Source organism: Octodon degus, unplaced genomic scaffold (assembly GCF_000260255.1).
Source record: "Octodon degus isolate 3935 unplaced genomic scaffold, OctDeg1.0 scaffold00025, whole genome shotgun sequence".
Classification (NCBI taxonomy): Eukaryota; Metazoa; Chordata; class Mammalia; order Rodentia; family Octodontidae; genus Octodon; species Octodon degus.
Genome location: NW_004524601.1, coordinates 72314 through 96541, shown reverse-complemented (window position 1 = coordinate 96541; position 24228 = coordinate 72314). Strand labels below are relative to the sequence as shown.

The 24228-nt window shown below is 39.3% G+C and overlaps 1 protein-coding gene across 5 annotated transcripts in view; it reads right to left on the bottom strand.

The window, feature by feature from the left end:
* Positions 1–24228, bottom strand: part of Als2 (ALS2, alsin Rho guanine nucleotide exchange factor) — a 98461-nt gene that overhangs the window by 39600 nt on the left and 34633 nt on the right. For 4 of the 5 annotated variants that reach the window (XM_023712317.1, XM_004628593.3, XM_023712315.1 and 1 more), the window contains exons 8-13: positions 19073–19150; positions 16530–16709; positions 12650–12821; positions 10635–10815; positions 8536–8601; positions 676–838 (exon numbers count right to left, since the gene is read on the bottom strand). In XM_023712317.1, the coding sequence (XP_023568085.1) occupies positions 676–838; positions 8536–8601; positions 10635–10815; positions 12650–12821; positions 16530–16709; positions 19073–19150 (840 nt within the window). The remainder of the gene's footprint in view (positions 1–675; positions 839–8535; positions 8602–10634; positions 10816–12649; positions 12822–16529; positions 16710–19072; positions 19151–24228) is intronic. The other variant, XM_023712318.1, reaches the window with a different exon arrangement.

Here is a 24228-nt window from a genome sequence, read left to right as displayed (position 1 = left end):
TAGGTAGATCTAGGCAGGCCTTTTTTTTTTTTTTTTTTTTGTACCAGAGATTGATTTCAGGACCTTGTGTTTGCCAGGCACTTATGCTGTTGAGCTAGCTCCCTAGCCTCAGGTGGATCTAATGCAGAAAGCTCTTATCAGTACCAGAGTCATGGTAGGACAGAGAATCTGTCTAGATCAGGGGATAGAGCCCAAGATTTAAAAAGTTTAAGGAACTGAGGGGTCATTATGGTTTCTCTAGAGTCCTACAGAGTAGAAACAAAATGAAATCACAGTAGTACAATCTCCAAGATGGTCTTGAGGGCCAGGGATATAGTTCAGGGGCACAGTGCCTGTTTGGCATGCACAAGGTCATGAGTTCAATTCCAGATACAAAAAAATAATAAGATGAAGGTCTCAGGATCAGCTCTGTATCAACTATTGAATAAGCAGAAGTCAAAACAGGGTCTCAACTGTAGACAGTTTCATAAAATGAATATAGGGTCTGGATAGGGTCCTGAAAGGGTACTGAATGCACAGCAAACTAGATTCACTTGGTCATACTTTCCTTTTTCACTAAGGAAAAAGAAATTAATATTAAGTTAGTGAAATTCTAGATCATATGGTGGCTTTATCCAAACAAACTATGATTCCTGGCTTCCCAAGTATCCAAAGCTGGTACATACTGGACCTTACCACTTCAAAACAAGTAGCAAGTTTTAGCAAAACTTTTGCGTAATTATGAAGGCGTCTGATTGGCAAGAAAAAAAGAGTATTCAGTATTTCCATCAATTGAGTGCTTTCATCATTCACGTCTGCTAAATCTTGCAACAGCTCTTGGCTTTTGTTTAGGAAATCACTGAAAGTAAAGGGGAAAATACTCTGTTAATCATTTTGATACTGATAATATATATTGCATAGAAAATTTCACTAGACAAAACCTTCAGATTTTACTTTTCTAGGTGTAAAAATAGAAGAAAAATATGATAATCTAGATGTGATTAAGATAATTTCCCTAGTTATAAGATAGGAATTTTGAAAACACTGCAAATTGTAGCAATAGTAATAGAAATGGGCAGAAATAAACAGAAATACAGATCCGTGCCTTAAATTCTAGGAAATCAATCATGCATCCCACAGTTTCAGGAGAAAGTCAGAGTGCAATTAACACCATTACCTGTTATTTTCAAACCAAAAGTCAAAGGAATAAATGGCAATTCCAATTGCTCTAATCAGTTGTGCTAACAAAAACAGTGCGAAAAACCAAAGCTTTTTTATATTAAAATATTTCTAAATTTCATATTAAAATACTTCTAAATTATTTCTTTGTCCTTTAGTTGTTGATTACCTAAGGGAAAATAAAACCAAACCAAACAATACCACCCTACAGGAAGCAACATTACAATTAATAAGACACAGAAAAGCAAATGTATGTGAAGCTCTTACTACTTTAAAAAAAAGTTAAACTGAGGTGTTAAAAAAAATTTAAACTGAAGCCAAGTTTTTTATATTCAGTTTTTTATCAATTCATTATTAATTAAAATTCACTGAAAATATTAAGTCTGATCAGTAACTCACTCAGATTATGTTTATCAGACTGGCACTTAAAAGGTCTGCAAAGTAAGACTTGGAGGGACAGAGTAATCATGCCTCTCAATGAACAATAATTATTTGCAGGCTCAACCCGGAGTACAGTACTTTACAGGCAGATTACAAATCTCAGCTACAGTTAAGATGCAATGTCACATAACAGTGTAAACTAAAAACAAGTCACTCTATAATCTCATAGAACACTGTAGCAGAGACATTCAACCCAGAATTACAAAATATTCTTAGAAAACCGAATTAAAAATTAGAATAATTTCTAGGAACCCAAAAGTTTAATGTCACAAAGCTGATTGTTTTATAATACAATTAAAGAGTTTCTGGGAGGTGTACTCTGGGGAACATAGTCCAGACTTCTGTTTCACACTTGGCTTGTGTCTGTGTCCCCTCCATGTGTTGCTGCTTGTTTGGCAGCCCAGAAAAGCTCCACTCTGACTGGCTCCTGAGGGCAGGACTTGGAAAACCAGCACAGCTCTGAGCCAGTTTCCTCCTGGATGCCCAAGACCATGCCCATGCACTAGCAGCCATGTCCTCATGCCTGCCAGCCCCATTAGTCTCCAGTTCTCACTCAGATCCTTGATTATGGATTTCTTTAGAGGAAGCCCCAGGATGTTCTCTGAAAACCTGAACCAGAAACTCTATGCAGCTTTTCTTCACTGGGAGCTCTGACCATCACAGGAGCTATATTATTCTTTGCTTACAAAGATACACGTGTATTTTTACTCAGATTAGACTTATTTGGGTACTGGGGACTGAATCAAGGCTTCTGTACTGAGTTACACCCTTAATCCTTACTTTTTTTTTTTTTTTTAATTTTAAGACAGGGTCTTGTTGTCCAGTTTGGCTCAAACTTGTGATCTCCTGTGTCAGCCTCCCACAGTGCTGGGATTATAGGAATGTGCCAATCTACCCCATTTATTTAGAATAAAAAATAAATAAAAATAGAAACAATTCAAGTATTCTTCCAGATGAGACAATAAACAATATGGATTATTCAGCCACAAACTAGAATGAAACTTTGACATATGCTATATGATGTATTTAAACACTATACTTAAGGTTCAGATCTTTCTTTTTTTTTCTTTTTGCGGAACCAGGGATTGAACTCAAGCCCTTGCGCTTGTCAGGGAAGCGCTTATTCCACTGAGCCATCTCCCTGGCTAAACACTATACTTAAACCAGACACAAATGGACAAATCTGATTCCACTTACATAAGGTATCCAAAATAGGTACCTTGCGTTTTTGTTTTGGGCTTTTTTTTTTTTTTTTTTTTTGGTGGAACCGGGGATTGAACTCAGGTCCTTGCGCTTGCCAAGCAAATGCTCATTCTACTGAGCTATTTTCCCGGCCCCAAAATAGGTACCTGGGATTATCTCTTGAAATAATAAGCGTTTCTGATTGGGAATTAATTCCTTCCTATTAATCTCAGCAGGGTCTGAAAACATGTAGATCTTTCCCTCTTTAGGGGACCTTACAAGACCTGGTTCCCAGGCTCAGCCTTAGCACCAAATGGAGTCGTGTGCACAGGGGCAGAGGGACTTTTGTAGTTGACAGGAAGTAGAATAGAGGATACCAGAGTCTTGAGGGAGAGGGAACTAAGTTCTTGTTTAGTGTGTGAAGTTTCTGTTGGATATGGTGATAAAGTTAAGACAGAGGCATAGGTAGTAGTAATGGTTACACAATGTTGTGAACATATTTGACACCATTGGCTTGTTCATGCATGAATGGTAAAACAACAAGCACTTTGATACATATGTTTTACCATAATAAAAAGAAAACCTGAATAATAAACAAACCATCAGCTACATGATAAACCAGCTGAGTGATGACAGCTTGAGCACCATCTTATGGCTCAGTTATTTCAGTTATTTTTTTTGTTGCTGTGACAAATTATCTGACACCCAAAGTCAAAGGAGGAAAGGTTTATTTCGCTCACAGTTGTAGAGGTTTCAGTCCATGATGAGCTGGCTCTAAGACATGGTGGCATGGTTGAGGGGCATGCAGAGGAGAGACAGTCCACAGCAGACACAAGGCAGCAAAGCAGTGAAGTAGCATGCAGCAAGTGACAAGTGACCAGCCACGACAAAAGCAGCTTTTTCTCTCCCTTATTTTATGCAGGCTACCTGCTCTTCAGGTAGCTAGCATGCATCTCCTTAATGTTAACATCCTCCCACTGTGAATCAATGCCAGAATCACACACTCTAGATCCAGCCACCTCCAAAAGGCCCTACCAATGAGTGACTGCATGAAGCTTTGGGGGCACATCTAGACATAAGACCATCAAAGACTGAATGGCTGCCATGCTGAGCTCAAAGCTCTCCTCTCCTCTCCCCTTATCTTTTCTGAGACAGGGTTTCACTGTGTAGTTCAGAATGGCTTTGTATTCAAGTACTACATGTTTGAACATGGGAAGAGCCTTCTGCCTTGGCCTCCTAAGTACTGGAATTACAGGCATGTACCACCATGCCTGACCTCTTTTTTTATTTAGAGACTTTTAAAAAAAATTTATTTATTTGTGTGGGGGGGGGGCAGCTCAGCCCACCAGGGGGTGGGGCCGGCTGGCATGTGGTGCTGGGGGATTGAACCGCGGCCCCTGTGCTTTGCTAAGCTTGTTCTAAGTAGGTGCTTTAGACCACTGAGCCATCTCACCAGCCCCTGACCTCTTTTCTTTTAAAATAAAATCTTCAAAACAATTTTAGATCTCAACTTTGTAAACTAAAATTAAAAAGATAGTTAACTTTTAATCATGAAAAAACCTGGGGAAATATGAACTCCTACTTGGCAAATGCTCCCCAAGTCTAGACCAGAGATGACATTTGCTGCCATGGCTCACATCCACCCACTGCTCATTAACTGTCTCTCATATGTGCAGGCCTGAGGCTTAGAGCTGTGCAAGAGGTGGGCAGTGTCCACTTATGTCATCTCATTTGGCTGGATCTAAAAAGGGATCAGGCAGCTCTGTATACAGTAAAGCTGAACGTGGGCCAGGTATGGCAATCCACACTGGTAATCCTGGCTATGTGCCAGGCTGAATGTGGAGGATCACAAGTTGGGGCAGCCTTGGAAACTCAACAATAATTGTCTCAAATTAAAAAATAAAAAGGGGCTGAGGATTTAGTTCATTGGTGAAGTGCTGGCCTAACATGAGTGAGTCTCTGAGTTCAAACCCTGAAACAAAGGAAAAAAGACCAGGTGTGGTAGTGTATGCTTATGAGCCAGCATGCAGGAGACTGAGGCAGGGGGATCCTAGCACTCAGAAGGCTGAAGTAGGTGGGTCTTCTAAGTTTGAGGCCAACCTGGGCAACACAGTGAGCCCAAGACCAGCCTGGATTATATAGCAAGACCATGTCTCAAAATAAATAACTGAAGAATAAAATAAAATAAATCACTGTAAACCTTCAAATTATACATTCTCTTGCAATAAAATTTGGTTTTCTTGAAGTATTACTATTTGCGAAAATAAACTATCCAATGTTGCTTCCACTTTAACTATTAATTGGGCTACAACCATCTTTTTCCTACTTTTTTGGCCACAATTCATTATTTTACCAATACTAAAGGTTAAACTATTTTGGTTACTATATCAAAGAAATTATAGGGTCAGCAAGATAGCTCAGTAGGCTAAGTGCCTGCTTAGGCAAGTGCAGGGACTGGGGTTTGATCCCCAGTACCCCATACCTCGCTGGCCCCACCCTCGGGCACACTGAGCCAACGACTGAGTCCAGGTTTGGTGGCACACACCTATAATCCCAGAGCTGGGGAGGCTGAAAAACAGGAGGATCACTATGAGTCCGAGTTACATAGTGAGACCCTGTATCAAATACATAAAATTAAAAAAGAAAAAACAAATAATAAAAATCAGTAATCTCAACAAATATAAATCTCTGAAAACCAGAAGCTCTTAGCTGCATAAAACAACAAAATTAAGACAACCTATTTGTTATTTAGAACAAATATAAAACCAGTAGAATACAGTGCAGAATGCATGACAGACAATATGAAACCTGCTAAACAAAATAGCAAAGGGATTTTGAAGTTTCTCTTCAAGGTTTAAGAAAAAACACACTTGAATTTGTCATTAAAAAATGAAGTGGCTGCTTCAACAAAGCAGTCAGGCTCAGGTTGCTGTGGTTTGATTCCCACAACTCAAGCCAGCCAAACCTGCCCTGAAAGCATTCGGAGCAATTTTTTTTGATGGCCAAACCCTTTTATTTTGGAAATAAAAAAAAGCATATGACAAGTCAAAAACAATAATACATATATAATAAACTTATGAAAAACATTTATACCCAAATGATGATAAAAACAAAACATCTCAGCCAGTCACGGTGGAGTTGCCCATAACAAACACTGCTTGGCCGGCTGCAGCAAGAAAAGAGAGCTCAGAGCCATCCTGGGCTCCACAGCTAGCCTGAGGCCAGCCTGGACTACATAGCAAGAGCAGTTCCTCAAAACAAACAAACAAACAAAAATAACAACAACGAAATCCAACAACAAAAAACTCACTAAACTATGAAACATTGAAATTATTGCTAATATTAGATGAAATTATTAGATGAAAATCTATAGCCTTAAGACTATACTAGAAAAATTTGATTGAAAACTGAAGCATTAAACTTAATTAAGCTAGAAGAGATTTATAGGTGAACACAAAGTAAAAATGAAGAGCAGATATTAATGGAATAAAAAAAGAAGAAATGATCAGCCACAGAATCATTAAAAAGATTTAAAAAGGGAGGTAAACTGACAAGACAAAGATGAAAAATAAATAACCCAATTAAAAAATAATAGCAATGAAAAACAAGGTGAACAATTATAGATACTATGAGGATGAAAACATTAAAATAATGCTTGGAACATTTTGTCAATAAATTTCAAAACAAAGACAAAATACTTTTCCAAGGCAACATTAATGAGTAAAGCTGTAAGAAACAAACACTTGAACAAACAAGAAAACAGGTTGGTAGTTCAAATACTCCCTACAGGAAAGAAATAGCTTCACTGAAGTTCACTGTTTTTTCTTTTTGTGCAGTCTGGGGCTCAAACTTGGGTCTTTGTGCTTGCCAGGCAGGAACTTAGGCTGCTGAGATATCTCCCCGGCCCTCATTCATCTTTTAACAGGTAGATTCTAGCCAAATCCTCAAAGTACAGATAATCCCTACCTCATGGAACTATTTCAGAAAAGGAAGGTTCTCCAACTCATTTAAAATCACTATTGTAATCTTTTTACCAAAATTGTCAAATTCTGAAGAGAAGATGATGAAAAGTCTTTAAATATCACCAAACTGAATTCAGCAATGTATTAAAACACTAGCACACACAGACCACTTGATTTAATGTGGGAACTCAAGAGAATTTAACTTTGCCATGGTAAGTTCCCAGGCTGGGAATGCATATAAGGGTAGAATGCTCGCGGAGTGCATGCCCAGCCCTGGGCCTGATGCACCGCACTGGAGGGGGTACAGAAAAAAAAATTTTTTTTCTCCAATTTTGAAAAATGATACCTGTCAAGATCCTACGGCAGTGATGGTGAACCTTTGAGAGACCGAGTGTCCAAACTGCAACCCAAAGCCCACTTATTACAAAGTGCCCACTGCCCCATGTGTGCTGTTATCCAGTGCTCTGCTGCTGGGCCAACACTGGGTGACCTGGCTGTGCAGCTTTCTGCAGCAAGCCACAGGTTCACCATCCCCGCTATTCTTATTAGCCAGAAGTATATCCTTTAAAACTAGATATGGAAGGGACTGGGGAGATGGCTCAGTTGAGTAAGTGCTTCCCTGGCAAGCGCAAGGGCCTGAGTTCAATCCCTGGTTCCGCAAAAAAAAAAAAAAAAAAAAAAAAAAAAAAAAAAAAAAAACTACTAGATATGGGGCCAGGAAATAGCTCAGTGGAAGAATAAGTGTCTGCCTGGCAAGTGCAAGGTCCTGAGTTCGATCCCTGGTAACACAAAAAAAAAAAAAAAAGAAAAAAAAAGACATGAATAAAGATGATAAGTACTGGGGCCAGGGAGATGACTCAGTAGATTAAGTACTTCCCTGGAAAGTGCAAGGGCCTGAGTTCAATCCCTGGTTCCAAAAAAAAAAACCAAAAACAAATAAAGATGATAGTACTTCTATTAAAGCACACATGGCAAAATATTAGTATCTACTAACTGTGGGTGGTGTGTACATATTTGAAATATTTTCTAGTAAAATATAAATCTTAAAAAACTTGTCTTTATTGCTACACTATCTAGCTGAGAAACTATATAGCTAAACATGTTGGCTGCATACAAGGGGGCCTGTACAATATTTATCCAGAAGTTACATGCAAATATTTTGTATTTACGTGACCACTTTTCCATAACCATCATATTGTTTGTTCCTCATTAACAGAAAAGAGAACATTCTCATTAGTTAGATGCAAAAAATTTGGACTATTGGGAGTTATCCAAGGATAGTAAGTAGGGCACTAAAGCAGCATCAGATCTTGTGCCTTGGAGGTCACAGTTTTTCAATAGCCTATTCTAAATTGAGTGCAGCGAACATCTGTAATCCCAGCTACTTGAGACGCTGAGGCAGGGGACTTCTGAGAGTTGGAGGCTGCCTGGACTACAGGTTAAGATTAATGCCAGCCTGAAGTACATAGTGACACCCTGTTTTTAGATAAACAAACAAGAAAGCAAATAAACTTACTTTTAAAAAGGGATGAGGATGTAGCTTAGTGGTAGAACACTTTGCCTAGCATGTATGAGGTTCCAGGTTCAATCCCCAGTACTTAGGAAAAAATTTCATTATTTTTAATGATAATCAAGGACTAATACCATCTTTCCTCCTTAAGAATGAGTTAATAAGTCTAATTTTAATTCATTGGGTCAAATGGCAAAGCTTTCTCTGGGCATTCAAAGATACCATACTGCAAAATATGATCTTTGGCTGCTAGGGATGGGTAGACGGTACTGATGTGCTTACATGGCAGGCTTAGCAAGAAGCTGGAATCCTCCCATAACCAGGAAATTTGTAATTGATGTGCAATACCTTTAGTAAAGAGGAAAACATACGTTAGTGGTGAAACATAAATTATTTCTTGAGTTTTCAAAGAGATATCTGGAATAGACACTACTTAAAATTTCGCCAAGGCATTTCTGAATTTTGATGATGTCAATATTCACAAATTGTACAAAAGAGAAAAGCAGGTTGTGTGACAATAACAATTATGTTGTGAGGATCACCCAGTTTAATAAAGATCCTAATACAAAAGGAACTCTTAAAAGCACCCTAAGTTGTGCAGACTAGACTTTACTTGGCAGACAGAACTAACGTAAGTAACAAACTGGAGGCACAAAGAATCATTAACATGACTGGATTTTCAATGAAAATTTAATCTTCAGTTCAGGTTTCAATCAAGTCTTCAGAAAACAAGCATTAGAAAATAACAAAATATGTGAAAAGAGCTGGAATGAGAAACCACTAGAAAATGTTGATTAAACATTGATAAGCTGCTAAGGAGCAACAGCAGGTGAGCTGATGAGCTGCTACTCTTTCCTTATATTCCTGGGCCAGCACACAGAATTAACAAATTTTTCAAGAGAAGGGAAATTTTTACTAAAAATATCCCAAGGGGATGTGAACTAGGAAAAATAGTTACAGTGGGAAATTTTAGGTGATATATACTTTGTCATTCTTCAAATAACTTTTAAAAATTCATAGCATAAATCTAGCTTTATTTGCTCTATTTATATGAATAAATCTGTTAAAACATAGCTCCAGATACCAAAACAAAGCCGTGTTCAAGCATAAGGCCTAGAGTATGAGGGAAGGGTGTTTTCTGAGTGAAACAGGTATTTTTTAGGTAAATTTAAATCAAAAGAAGTAAAATTATACTAGCAAAGACAGAAACTGCAGGGCCAGCAAGATAGCTCAGCAGACTAGGCACCTGCGTGGGCAAGCACAGGGACCAGGGTTTGACTCTGGCTACCACACGTCCTACTGGCCTCACCCCAGCACACTGAGCTGGACAGAGACTAGGCGTGGTGGCAACACCTGTGATCCCATCACAGGGGGTCTGAAAACAGGAGGATCACTACAACTGAAATCTTCACAAACAGAAGCTGGTTTTCTTTATTTTTATGGTACAGGAATCGAATTCATAACCTTGTGCTTCCTGCGCTGTGAGTTTTAAAAAGTAACTTAGTATTGGGGCTGGCAAGATAGCTCAACAGTCTTAAAGCTTAGATAAGTGTGCAGGGACATGATTCAATCCCCAGTACCACATGTGGCATCCGCTCCACCCTAGGGTAGGCTGAGCTGACCACAGGGAGGAAAAAGACAATTTAAAAAAATAAAAAGTAACAGTATCTAATTGTATTATGTTTCATGTCTGGAACATAATGAGCTTAAAAGTTGAAACCATGGTGTTTCTTCTCATCAATAGCCTCAAACATACTCAGTTTTGCTTACAACTGCAGTTTCACACATCTTGCTGTATATGCACATAGTCTACATGGGAAACCTTCAGATGACCCACAGATGTCATTTCTAGCAGTGGGACTTAAGAGTAACTTTAAATATCTTTTTGATTATCTTGTTTTTTGCAGTTTTCAAAAAATGAACACGTGGTTAGTTATGTCACAAGTAACCTAAATGGAACATAGACAGGACATGAACTCCTCTCAAATTCACCTCCACCTGCCTTGACTCTGGGGCTCGGAGAGGGACCTGGCCCGTAGGGTGCTCAGGGAGTACATGGTGCCCCATGAGGTTTGACTGAATGAATAATTAAACTCATATGAACTTCAGACCAACAGCATACCCTACTCTATATTAAGGTAAAGCCAGGCATGGTGGTGCAGGCCGGTAATCCCAGCACTAGGGAGGCTGAGGCAGCAACATTGCCAGAAGTTCAAGGCCAACTCGGACTACAGAACTACAGTTGGTTTAAGATCAGAATACTGCTTTTTGGTTTCATTTCCTTATATCACTGCTCTTAATCTAGTCTCTTCTACTTAAGGAGCCACTTTCCTTGACAGAATAACTGCAGACACTGAACAGGAATGGCACTAGATACTTGCTCTGTGTAACTATCCAAGAAGAGACTTGCATGCTTCAGGATAACCAGGTTCCTGGCTTCCTTTATTCCCTGAAGGAAGCTGCTCAGAGAGGCTCCATGCTGCCCAGTCAGGTAACACAGCTTGCTGAACCGGCTCGCCACCTCCTGCAACAGCTGGACTGCAGTTAGAGTGCCCAAATTTTCTGCAACAAGATGAAATGAGGACAGAAAGAACACAAAGACTAAGGACTTTCTCATGATGACTTGATCAAGGTTTTAAGCTCCCCTTTTCTAAGGATATTTAACCTGTTGAAATGTTCTCTCATAATTACAGAAAATGTCACAGAAATCAATTCAGAGACCCAAGTCTCCCATGAAACTTGTTAATTTTATATTCTCAGAAAGCTTCTAAATTTGACATAGTAAGTCTAGTAGTAAGATCCCAGGGTAGGTACTTAAACAAGAAAAGCTTGATAGGAGACTTCAAAAGATAAACCCAGGGGCTGGTGAGATGGCTCAGTGGTCTAAAGCACCTACTTAGAACATGCTTAGCAAAGCACAGGGACCGCGGTTCAATCCCCCAGCACCACATGCCAGCCAGCCCCACCCCCAGGTGGGCTGAACTGGCCACACACACACACACACATAAATAAATAAAATTTAAAAAAAGATAAACCCAATTCTGGAAGCATATAGCCAATACAACAATCCTAAAGTTTTGAAAATAATCTAAAGCCAAGGGAAAGGAAGTCAATGACTAGTAAGTGACAGGAATTAAACCCATTTCTGTAGCTATATCTTGGCTAATTTTTTCAACATTTGTGTTGACTTCTGGTCATCTGCCCCTTAGAAAAGCCCAGATCTTCTGTGCACGGGGTGGAATCCACGTATCAGGTGACCGAGATTGCTCCTCTGAAATTTAGAGACATCAGATCATTTGCTTTTTCCCAGTTTAAAGTTCCTCATTTCTAGGATTTCTTCCCAAGCAACAAGATTGACAAGTAGAACAGTAAGACCAAGAGTCCATGTCAGGGACAAGCAGGCATCCCTTTCCTTCCAGAGAAATCCAGGAAGCTTCCAGTTTGGGTTGCTTTTTTCCCTTGCCAAGTCCTATAAGCTGGGTCACTCAGAGGGGGAGAATTTATAGAATGGGTACTCTGTTACCCTTACGAAAGCAAAATGTATTGAAAATAAAAGCAGTGTAGACTAGCATTCAGGAGGCTAAGGCAGAGGGAGCACCATGAGCTTGAGGCCTGCCTAGGCTACATCCATCGTAAGTTCAAGGCCAGCCTGAACTACATAGTGAGACGTCCATTTCAAAACAGTAAGTCAGTGTTAACCAGGGAAAATGCTACACTAAAGTATTAGCCTAAAGTTTGTATCCTCAAAAGGGGAAAGGCAGTAACAGTAAGAGGAAGACAAAGAAAACTCCATCTCTATTCTCTGAACACAGGGCCAAATTTTAAAACATACCCAAGGTAAGGGAAAGCTGTCTTTAAATACTCTCATGACGATAATTTCATTTGATATTTATAAATGCAAATGAATCTCTATGTTGTATAATTTCTAAAAAACTACAAAGCAAACGAGAAATTCAGAGTACAATGGGCACTGTCTTAGAGCTGGTAGGGATAGAAATGGTGCTTGGAATGCTAGCCTTTAGTGCCAACTTCCCCAAAGCCACTTTTGTTTCTCCTCCATGAATAGTTTAGAGTTCCAATTTCTACTTGTGAAAGTATAAAGACCTGTGGGAGTAGAGGATAGGGCTGATTACAAAACTGAAACTAGTTTGTGACTCCCTGTGCTCAAAAAAAAGAATGCAAAGGAGTAAGCCATGATTCAAAAGGTTTCTTAAGGCCACACATAGCAGGCTGATGCAGGAGGGTCACTGGAGCCCAAGAATTTGAGGCAAGCCTGGGCAATATAGGAAGATCCTATCTCTTAAATTTTTATTTTTCCGTTTATGGTACAGGAAGAACAGATAAAACCAGAGTCCTGATGACATGAGATAGGGACCAGGGTAAGGGTTCAACTTACCAAGACTGAGAAGAGGCCTGAGGATCTGAGATTTGGTATCACTTAGTTTTGAATAGAACAGTCGTTCAGTAGTGGCCAACTCATGGAGACTGGCGATATACCCCATAATGTTCTTGTCCACCAAGGCCAGATAGCTGTCTTTTCCTGCTGTTATACTACTTATATATCCAAGCTGGAAAGTGGACAATAAGATTAAAGAAAATACAATTTACAATCAGCCATTTAGTACACTGAAGCTGGCTCATATCAGTTGGTAAGAGCCAAAAGTCTAAATATTCAGAAATTTTGTAAGCAGATTACTAAACCACTGACTGTTGCTTGAAATAAGCAATAGTGAAAACCAGCAAACACTGTAGACCAGGTGTTTGAGAACTGGTACCAGTCTGCTACTGTTAATGTAGCTATCTGGATATATGTATAACTATATACTTCAACTTTTATTTATCTCTAAGATATCTTTTATTTCATATCACAAATGCTGGAACCACAAACACCCAGAGGCAGGCTTGGTGGTACATGCCCCTAATTCCAGCACTCAGGAGGCTAAAGCAGGAGGAACGCTGTGAGCTCAAGGGTAGCCTAGGCTATGCAGTGAGTTCCAGGCCAGCTGGAAGTACATAGTAAAACTCTTTCTCAAAAAACTAAAACCATGGGCTGGAGAGATGGCTCAGTGGTCTAAAGCACCTACTTGGAACAAGCTTGGCAAAGCACAGGGACCGCGGTTCGATCCCCCAGCACCACATGCCAGCCAGCTGCACCCCCTGGTGGGCTGAGCTGGCCACACACACACACACACACACACACACTAAATAAATGTTAAAATAAATAAATAAATAGTTAAAAAAAAAGAATATGATGAAAAAACATTTAAAAATTAGAATATATTAAAAAAAAAAAAAAGAAAAAAAAAACTAAAACCAAACAAAGCAAAAACAAATGCTGGAACCACAGGCACCCTAGATATGTAAAAATCCAAATGAGAGACTAACACCGCCACAGACTCCCTTTTACATGAAATAACTGTAATATTAACGAAAATAAAAGTCCCACGCTATATAAAAAAGAAAGAGGAAGAAAAAGTGGCAAATAGATTTATATCAAACTAAAAAGATTCCATACAGAAAAGGAAACAGAGTGAAGAAAAAAATATACCAAATGGGAGAAAATATCTGCCAACTATTCATCCAATAAATTGATTTATATCCAGATTATATAAGGAATCAACTAACCAAACAAACAAACAAACAAAACACTTGACAGCAAAACCCAAAGATTTTTACTTAAACCATGAGCCAATGACCTGAATTGGTATTTCTCTAAAAACATACAAAAATGGCTAATAGTGTATATATATATATATTCAACATCACTAGCCATCAAGGAAACACAAATTAAAACCACAATCAGATATCTTCCGCAATTAGAATAATCACTATAAAAATGAATGCAGGCAAGGATGGGGAAAGGAACCCTGACACATCAATGGTCAGAATGTAAATTACTGTAGCCACTACAGGAAACACGATGGGATTTCCTCACAACAGAGGAAGCATGAAGCTGGCACGATGCGGTACCAGACAGTAGTCACAGCTGTACAGCAGGCTAAGGCAGGAGGGCCAGTTTCCCACAAGTTTAAGACCAGCCTGTGCAGCACAGTGAGAGGGACTTCTTTTCAAAAAAAAAAGAAAGAAAAGAAGAGAAAAAGCCCAGTTACACTGGATCCAGAAATTGCACTGCCAGGGCCTATTACAAAAGGGAATGAAATCTGTACTCAGACAGACACTTGTACTCATGGGTGCACTGCAGCTCTGGTCACAGTACCCAGTATAAAGCATCAATTCAGGTGTACACTGATACATGAGTGAATGAAGAAAATGGAATACGTATACACACACGGGAATTTCAGTTAACTGTAAAAAAATGAGTTTTGTCATTTGTAGCAGAACTGGAAGTCTTTAAATACAGAAAGACAAAACACATTTTCATTTATATGCAGAAAGTAAAACAGAATAGTGACAGGACTCAGGAAGAGTTTAGGGAAGGCAAGAATAAAAGACGGTGATCAGTGGGTACAGGGTTAGGTCAGAAAGCCTAACTTCTAAGGGAACGTAGATGTGGTGACGAACTACAGCAGGCACAAAGAGCCTTCTCTATTAGCAGCGAGCTCGTAGGTGTATGTAGTTGCTATATTGTTTTTCTAAACAAAAACCTCTGTGTTCAGGTTTAATGCTGTGTTGGCACCTCGTGGTACATAAATGGGCTTGGGGTTGCAGTTTGGGCACGTGGGTCTCTAAAAGGGTTGTCATCACTGACTCTATAGCTTGATTGACAACAGTTAATTGAATTTCTCAAAATAGCTGGTAGAAAGGACTTTGAATGTTCTCAACACAAAGAAAGGATGACTATATGAGGTACAGATAGAAAAGTCACCTGATCTGATCATTACACATTGTACACATTTGTTGAAATGTCACACTGTACTCTATAATCATGTGTAGTCAGCATATATCCATTAAAATGAAAAATATTTTTTAAGCCAATGGATTTTCTTTAAAGGGACTTCTTACTGGGCATGTTGGTACATGCCTATAATCTCATCTCAGGAGGCTGAGGCAGGAGGATTGCCATGAGTTTGAGGACAGCCTGGACTATGCAGTGAGTGTAAGGTCAACTTGAACCACAAAGTAAGACTGTATCTCAAAATAAATAAAGTAAATTAAAAGGGACTTCTTGTCATTTCCCTATTATATCATTGTATAAAAATATTCACTGTCTTCACTCAAATATCCTAATTATACTAGACAGACAATATTATTACCCCATGAGAACCAAAGCCTCCACACCATAGACTCACCCCTTCCATCAGCCCAGTTCATTCTTTATGTAAACTGTGGAATCTTTCATGCGAAGTGTGGAGCCAGGTCAGCAAGTACAACAACAGCAAACCGCCATGCCCAGAAAACCCAGGCTATATGTAGGTCAAGAGCCAAATCTTATCCAATGTTGCCACTGGCAATAAAGATCTTATCCAAATATACTCATAGCTTACTACCCAGAAAAATAAAGGCTAAAAACAGTAACTTGCTGTATTATTTTCAATGAAAATAAAAAAATTCAGAATTTACAAATGTTAAGGGCTAACCTTCCTGAGGGGCATGTCACTTTGCGCTTGCCAGGCAAGTGCTTATTCTACTAAGCCATCTCCCCAGCCCTGGGCATGTCACTTTGAAGATGTGAACTATTCAGAAAAAACCAATGGCTTAAATTTATGAAACATTTGCAAGAGAAAAGGAAGAGAATAAAGAGTGGGAAATAAAATATGAAGCTAAAAGAGTAGGGGTGGAGGGGAAACAGCACTGCTAGTGTATGCTAGGTCCTTCCTTGTCAGCCCCGAGTCCATCTCACGACCCCATGGTATTTACTTCCCATTCAGAAATTTACCTGCTCTCTTTCTACTCTAACGGACTGCTGAGGACTCCACGAAACATAGTCAGGAAACTTTAGTGAAATGTACTTCCCAAGATCCCTACATGAGTGTTAATTCAATAAACACTTATGAAGAATGAATGTATATAAGGATACAGCAATGAATGAGCATCTAAGATCCCTACTACCATGAATCTAACATTATACTAAGGAAAATGGAGAACAGACAAAAAATTGTATAGTGTATTACATTGACTAGTGATAAATACTATGGAGAAAATGAGGCAAGAAAAAGAGGAGGGGTGGAAGGGATGGGAAAGGGTTTGTAATTTTAAATAATAATACTTAATAGGCATGAAAATAAAATAAATAGTGCACATACAAGTAATAACAAAATCCAAAAACTTCTCATGTGTTATATAGCATACTGGCCTGAGAGCTAATTCTTGTTCACCTTACTACAGGAGAGAAGTACTGGAGTGTTGGCACCTCTAGGACTTTCTGGAAGACTGTCACCTGCAGGGTCCTGTCGGCCACTGTAATACAATGCAGGCTGGAAGTCTTCTGTATCCACTAAGAACAGCGAATAATCTTGGCCTGCAGCTACACTCCAGACTCCATGTTCACTGCTTACCTGCAATGACAGAAAGACACTCTGTCCAAGATGAAGGGAGTTAGAGGAAACCGGAGAGTCACAGGAAATGAAAGTCAGCTTATCTACACATGGTTCAAAGTCAGTCATACCTCAGAGGTAAAACTCACTCAGGCATGTGCCCAATCACATGCCAACCAATGGGGAAATGAGAGATCCCATATCCAGCTTATACATTTAGAACTGGCTTATATTTACAAGAATCTGAAAAAAATGAATTTCAAAAGGAGGAGGCATAGATCTAACTTTTTCAGTGTTATTTTTGGAAGTTCCTAGAAGTAGCCTGTATTAAACTGAGAGGTCCAAAATGCCTAGGGCCTACTCTAAAACTGACAGAACATACCTTTCTCCATTCACATTTGGCTATTTGGAGAAAAAAAATTAAGGTAAAAATAAATAAATAAACAAACAAACAAACTCTACGAAGGTTAAATTCCAACCTCACCAACTAAACCTGTGGGTGATGCTTTCAGTTTCCCACCTGAAGCTCAGCACCATGCTGGGGAATCACCTGCATGGACCCAGACCAGCAGATACAAAGTCTGAAAGCATATCAGGAAAAGCACTTTCTGGCCCAGATGAAGGAGTGTGGGATCTAGTACTCATTTTTTAAACAAGCTCTCCATAGGATTCTGGTAGATGCAGAAGCTTGAGAATCCCTACTTTCAAACAATGGTTTTTAAACCTCAGGGGTCCACACAGTGATTGAGAAGCAACCATGAAAACGTGGGCTCTTTCCCACTCTCAATCATGCAACTAAGGTGGTTCAGCATTTATTTGTCTTATGTACAGAAGTCTTCAGAAGATTTCACTTGATGAAAGTGTACTGCTACAAAACTACCATCTCCGATCTCCAGACCTAGCCTCAGCCTTAATCCCAATTCTGGGGTTACTCTGCCTAGATGGGCCCAGGACACTTGTGGAGTCCAAGTGAGCGTGCATCCACGTCTCAGGACATAGAGCTCTCTTGTAATACAACACTGTCTTCTCAAAGTCAAGTCCTCCAAATAACTGATTTCCAGTACATTTTGCAAGGAGGATTTAAAATTTCTTAGTCATTTTTTAGTCTCTAATCAAAATGAATCCAAATCTCATGGTTCACTAAAAATGAATTTTAAAAAATCAATATTACCCTTCTATTCATCCCCTCCAAAAAAAAAAAAAAAAATCACAGTCCTGAGGTAATGCTTGTATTTACCATTAAAGTTACACAAATAACGCCTCATAATAAATTCTATTCTCTTTTCTGACTATAAAACATTAAATATATGTTTGATTCCCAGGGTCTCCAATGCTGTATCACAAGACTTCTCTTAGTTTAAGTAAGTTCTCTTTCTACTTTATTCACACACAGTAAACAAAAATTGAGGAACAATGATTTGCTACATTGTAATAAAAATAACAAATAGATGATTTATTACTGCAGTGTTATATACTGAAAGTATTTAGAAGCTAGAAGGAATAACTGTTCTCTAATGTTACGTTTAAATTTTTATTTTCCACTCAAATTAAGTTCACTGAAAGGAGAAGCATGTAACAGTCTCAGGCAGTAACAGGCTTAACAGTACACACTGCACACTTGCAGTGTCGGAACGCTTGTCAGCTGTGGTCTGCATCTGAATCATGCTCCTCCCTTAGTCTGTGTTTCCTCAGCCATGGGGCGAGGACAGCACCTGGCCCAACCACAGGGTGGTGCTCACCTTGCTGAGCAGTCACTCCAAACCAGAAAATCAGATCCTCCTAAAGGAGGTGATTCTACTGATAAGAATCTGGCAATTCTGGGGGTGGTAGAGTATAGAGATTTAAGGTTGACAACACTGCTCTGAATTACACAGATTTACATAAAGACACTGGAAATCATCATATAGTATCATATAATCCAAAGCCATTCATACCACAATGAGAAAGCCACCCAGACTTTCAGTTTCACTATGGAAAATGAAAAGCAGCCCAGTGCCATGTATGCTTTAAGTGTCACACAAATACACTGCACATCACAATGTTATGAAAAGTCAACTTTAGGAGTATACATTGTTTGGCATATAAAGCTCAGAAAACATCGGATCTTGAGAAATATTTGCTTAAAAAGAAAGCTATTTTGCAAAACAATACTAAAACATAAATGAACAAATATAGTTAAGAAATAAAAACTAATACTTCTTCAAAACTACATTTAGTTTAAAAAGATGTGCATTCAGGCTTCAAAAACTTTTTTTAAAATATCAAAACAAATTTAGGCTAAGAAAAAAAACATTTCCTAATTTTTAAAAACAAGAAAAGAGAAACACAAAATGTTATAGCTTAGAAATCTGAAATAAAAAGTGCTATTAAGTTCACAACAGTACCTTTGCTAGGCGAGGAACAGTTGTTGGAAAATCAGAATGCCCAAGTTGACCAAAGGCATTGTTCCCCCATGAATAAACCTATTGGAAAACCACAAGAAGGGAGGTAAGAGTTGTGAATCTGATCTTGCATGTAAACTCTGAATCTTTAAAATAATACCAATATTTACACATATTAGTCTTTCACTCTTTAAAATGAGTTATTAAGATTCATTTTTAAACAAGATCAAAGACAAGGGGCAGATAGAGTACACAGAGATAGAAGACAGAATTTAGGGGTTAACGATAAAAATGAGATGATCAGGTGCTTCCTAACTGCCAGGCACTGTTCTTCTGCTTTCCATACATAGTATTTAACTTCTATGATCTTTTAATATAAAGAGACTAGCTTACAGAGGTTAATTTATCTAGTTCATAAGCTTTTAAGTGGGAGAACCATGATTTAATTTCAAGGTACACCCTACAGTGCCTCTTATATTGAGAGTGATGATAAAACAGATTGTCTCCGCTATTTTTCTTTTGTTGTTGTTGTTACTGGGACAAAAGACCTGACACCCAAAATTAAGGATGGAAAGGTTTATTTAGCTCAGAGTTAGAGAAGGTTTGAGTCCATAATCAGCTGGTTCCAAGGCAGAGTGGCACATGGCAGAGGGCAGCAGGTCATGGTGGCAGAAAGCAGCAAAGAGCAAAGGGAGGAGCGGCAGCTGTGGCAGCTAGCAAGCCTCTCTCCCTTCCTTATATGGTATGCAGATTACTCAGCCTAGGGAGGGTGTAACACTTAGACCCATAATCCCTACATTGGATCATGAATTAATCATAAACTCTAGAAGCAGCCCATGACTGCATGAGGATTTGGGGGAAGACACCTAGACACAAGCCATCCCATCTCATCCTTGGCCTCCCAAAGCCTCATGCACATTGTTTTATGAAAACAGGCATTTTAGTCTAAGAGTTGACAAAGTCCTAACAGTTTTAGCATTGCTGAAGTCCAATTTTCAAGTCTCCCCCAAGAGCTAAGGCAAACTCTTAGCTGTGAGACCCTGTATAACTGAAAAGTTAAACACTTTTAACATTTAATGGCACCAGAAAACAATGCCATTTCAAAAGATACAAACAGCAGGATATAAAGCACTGGGACCAAAGCAAGTCTAAAATTCAGAAGGGCAAACATTAAGTCCTATAGTTCCGTGTGGAACACCCAAAGCAAAGCAATCTGTAACAAACTGTGAGCTCCACGTGGCTCCACCTCTATGGCCCTTTTGGTGGTAAGTCTCATAATTTTTCTCTTAGGGCAGCTTTTTTTTTCCAGCTTTCCTTAGATGATCTATATTTTTGGCTTTTTCAGACTTCTTGGGTTCTCACTTCACTTTGGGCTTTTTATTCTGCTTCACACACTGCCCTCTCAAGGGTGGCACACTGCCTGGCCTCCCAGGCCTTCTTTTGAAATGTAGGTGGAAGTCTTTTTAACTTGAGAACTCTTCTATTCTGCATGCACCTAAAATCAATGCCACACGGGTGATGCCAAGCTCTGCTACTAGCTGGAGCGGAAGCCAGGCTTTTTTTTTTTTTTTTTTTTTGTCTTGGCTGTAGGAGTGAAGTGCATGTGTCACTGAACACTCTGAACCCGATTCTGAGAAATAAATTTTCTATGCCAGCATACTTTTTGAACCTGGTGCTCTATGGCTTTCTCCTCAAAGCCAAGTCTTTTACTTTTGCAATTTTGAGGCTATAAAGGGTGGAAATTTGCTGCTTTCTGTGATGCCCTCTGGCCATCTTTTTTATTTAGTTTTGTTTCTTCTCAGCAGTGGAGATCTCTTCAGCTCTTATCTTTACAGTCTATAGCTTTATTGGTGCTTTCTTTTTGGCCAAGTTCACAACATTTTAAATCATCCTGCTGGGTTTTTTGTTTTTGATTCTCAACATAAATCTGACTATATGCCTCCAACAATAGCCAAGGCACTGCCTTAACACTCGGCAGTGTTTCTCTTTCAGGTGACATCTCCAAATCTTTTTTTAAAAAATCTCTTTCCAGGGGCTGGTGAGATGGCTCAGTGCTCTAAAGCACCTATTTAGAACAAGCTTAGCAAAGCACAGGGATCGCAGTTCAATCCCCCAGCACCACATGCCAGCCAGCCCCGCCCCCTGGTGGGCCGAGCTGGCCACACACACACACACACAAATTAAAAAAAAAAATCTCTTTCCATAAGTCATTCCCAAAAACCTTTGAACGACATGGTCAGGTGTAATCACAGCAACAACCCCACTCCTCATACCAGATTCTGTCTCAGTTACTTTTTTTAAAGGCTGGGACAAAAGACCTGACACCCAAAATTAAGGAAGGAAAAGTTTATTTAGCTCAGAGTTAGGGGAGGTTTGAGTTCATAATCAGCTGGTTCCAAGGCAGAGCAGCACATGGCAGGGGGCAGCAGGTCATGGTGGCAGAAAGCAGCAAAGAGCAAAGGGAGGAGCAACAGCTGTGGCAGCTAGCAAGCCTCTCTCCCTCCCTTATACGGTATCCAGGGAAGATGTATCACTCACACCCATGATCGCCACATTGGATTATGAACTAATCACAAACTCCATAAGCTGCCCCATGACTACATGAGGCTTTGGGGGGACACCCAGACACAAACCATAACATAGATATACAGAATTTTAAAAGGCCTCCAGAGAAATCAATGAAAATTAAAAACAACTGTTAAGTAAAGCCAGGCACAGTGGTGTATGTCTGCTTGGCCAACACTGAGGAAGGCTGACGCAGGAGGATCATGAATTCAAGTTCCCACCTGGCAAATTAGCAAGACTCTACCTCAAAATAAGAAAAATTTGTTTTAAAAAGTTAGCAAGGGGACCCATTGCTTGGGAGGCTGAAAACAGGAGGATCGCCAAGAGTCTGATCTATGTAGTGAGACCCTGTAAGCCCTGTACTAAATACATAATAAATAAATTTTTTTAAAAAAGTTAGCAAGGGGAGAGAGCTGCGGATGTAGCTCAATGGTAGAATGCCCCTGAGCTTCATACCGTGGGATGGGCTGTAACCTTTATTCCTTGCTCTGTAGATAAGTGAATTGTGAAAAGGCTAGAAAGCAGTTGCCTTGTTTGTCTTCGGTCTTTTTTATTTTACTGTATTTTTCTTGGTTGAATTATTTTTTAGCAGATTTTTTTTTTTTTTTAAACTGGGGATTGAACTCAAGCCCTTGCGCTTGCCAGGCAAGCACTTATTCTACTGAGCTATCTTCCCAGTTCTGAATTATTTTTGGGGGGAGGTTTATTTTTTTTGTTTTTGGTGCCAAGGACTGAATCCAGGGCTTCCAGCTTGCTAGGCAAGCATTCTACCCCTGAGCCAAATCCCTGGCCTCTAGAAAGCTTTTCATATATAAAGTTCAGTCACTGTAGGAGAAATCCTAGTATGTTGGAACCATTAAAAGCATTCCTAAGACAAAAGAAAATCAGACTATAATTACTGTGTTAAATGAAAATAGTTCTTATTTATTGTGCTTGTTAAAGTAATTCATGAGCTTGGTGGTACATGCCTGTAATCCCAGCACTTGGGAGGCTGAAGCAGGAAGATCATCAGAGTTTGAAGCAGTCTTGGCTACACTGTGAGTGCAGAGCAGCCTGAACTATGCAGTGACACCCTGTCTCAAAAAAACCCAAACCAAACAAAACAATATTTTTTCTTGTTACAGGCAATTTTTCTGTTTTATGAATGAAATACATATATTCAACAATTTAGCAGTGTAGGTTGCAAATATCTTTTCCAAGTTTGTTATAGTTTTCACTTGTGAGGTTTTTGCTATCTAGCATGGATAAATTATCATACAGCAAACATGTCTTTACTCTTTTCATTTTTTGTTTTATTTTGTTTTTTGAGACAGAATCTCACTATGCAGTTAAGGCTGGTTCTGAACTGATTACATAGCCCAGGCTGTCTTCAAACCTGCAACAATCTTCCTGCCTCAGCCTCCTGAGTGCTGGGATTACAGGTGTGTGCCACCATGCCCAGCTTTAATTTCTATTTTCAATGTCATATCTTTTATTACTCCTAAGGTTACTAAAAAAAAAAATCTTCACTATGTAAGGGTACATTTTTGAACTATGTCTACAATCTATGTGGAAGAATAAAGAAAATTTTTTTCTGCATTTATAAATACTGATCTTCTTTCTTCTTTTTCTTTTCTTTTTTTTAAAAAACTTCCTTTTTGTGTGTCTTTATTATCATTATTATTACTTTTTTTTTGGTGGAACCGGGGATTGAACTCAGGCCCTTGCACTTGCCAGGCAAGCATTTATTCTACTGAGCTATCTCCTCGGCCCCTGATCTTATTTCTGAAACTAGTAAGACAAGTCTGTATTCTTATCTGAAATACCCATTTACTGGGATCTACAGGCATCCTGCAGTTCCACCTGTTTGTCACTTTGTCCTCTCCACATCTGGGGGGAAGGTGCTCAGGACTGACGCCAGGGCCTCACGTATGCTGAGCACATGCTCTACCACCCAGGCAGCTCTGTGAAGGATGCTTTGCAGGCTAAGTCTCACTCTTCCCTTTGTTCTTTTTTCAGAGTATATATGACATACAAGTGCCTGTTCTCCCAGGATTTATGGTTCAGTTTACCAAGCTACATAAATATTATATTGGAATGTTTTAAAGACTGTATTAAATTTACACTTATTTAATGACTTAAGGAGGAACAACATTTTTGCAACACTGACACTTCCCATCAAAAGTATCTTTCTCTTACTCTTGTATTTTATGACCTTTTAGAAGTATTCTTGAGTTTGTGTCATGTGGGCTCTATATACTTCCAATCAAAATTATTCCTATTTCCTTAATATTTTAATTAAAAAACAGCTTTCTCCCCTCTTCCAAGTATGTCTTGTTTTATTGGGTATAATCATAAAAATCGCTTTTTACCAAGATGGCGCCGAAAGCAAAGAAGGAAGCCCCTGCCCCTCCCAAAGCTGAAACCAAAGCAAAAGCTTTGAAGGCCAAAAAGGCTGTGCTGAAAGGCATCCACAGCCACAAAAAGAAGAAGATACGAACATCGCCCACCTTCCGCCGTCCCAAGACGCTCCGGCTCCGGAGGCAGCCCAAATACCCTCGGAAGAGCGCCCCCAGGAGAAACAAGCTTGACCACTATGCCATCATCAAGTTCCC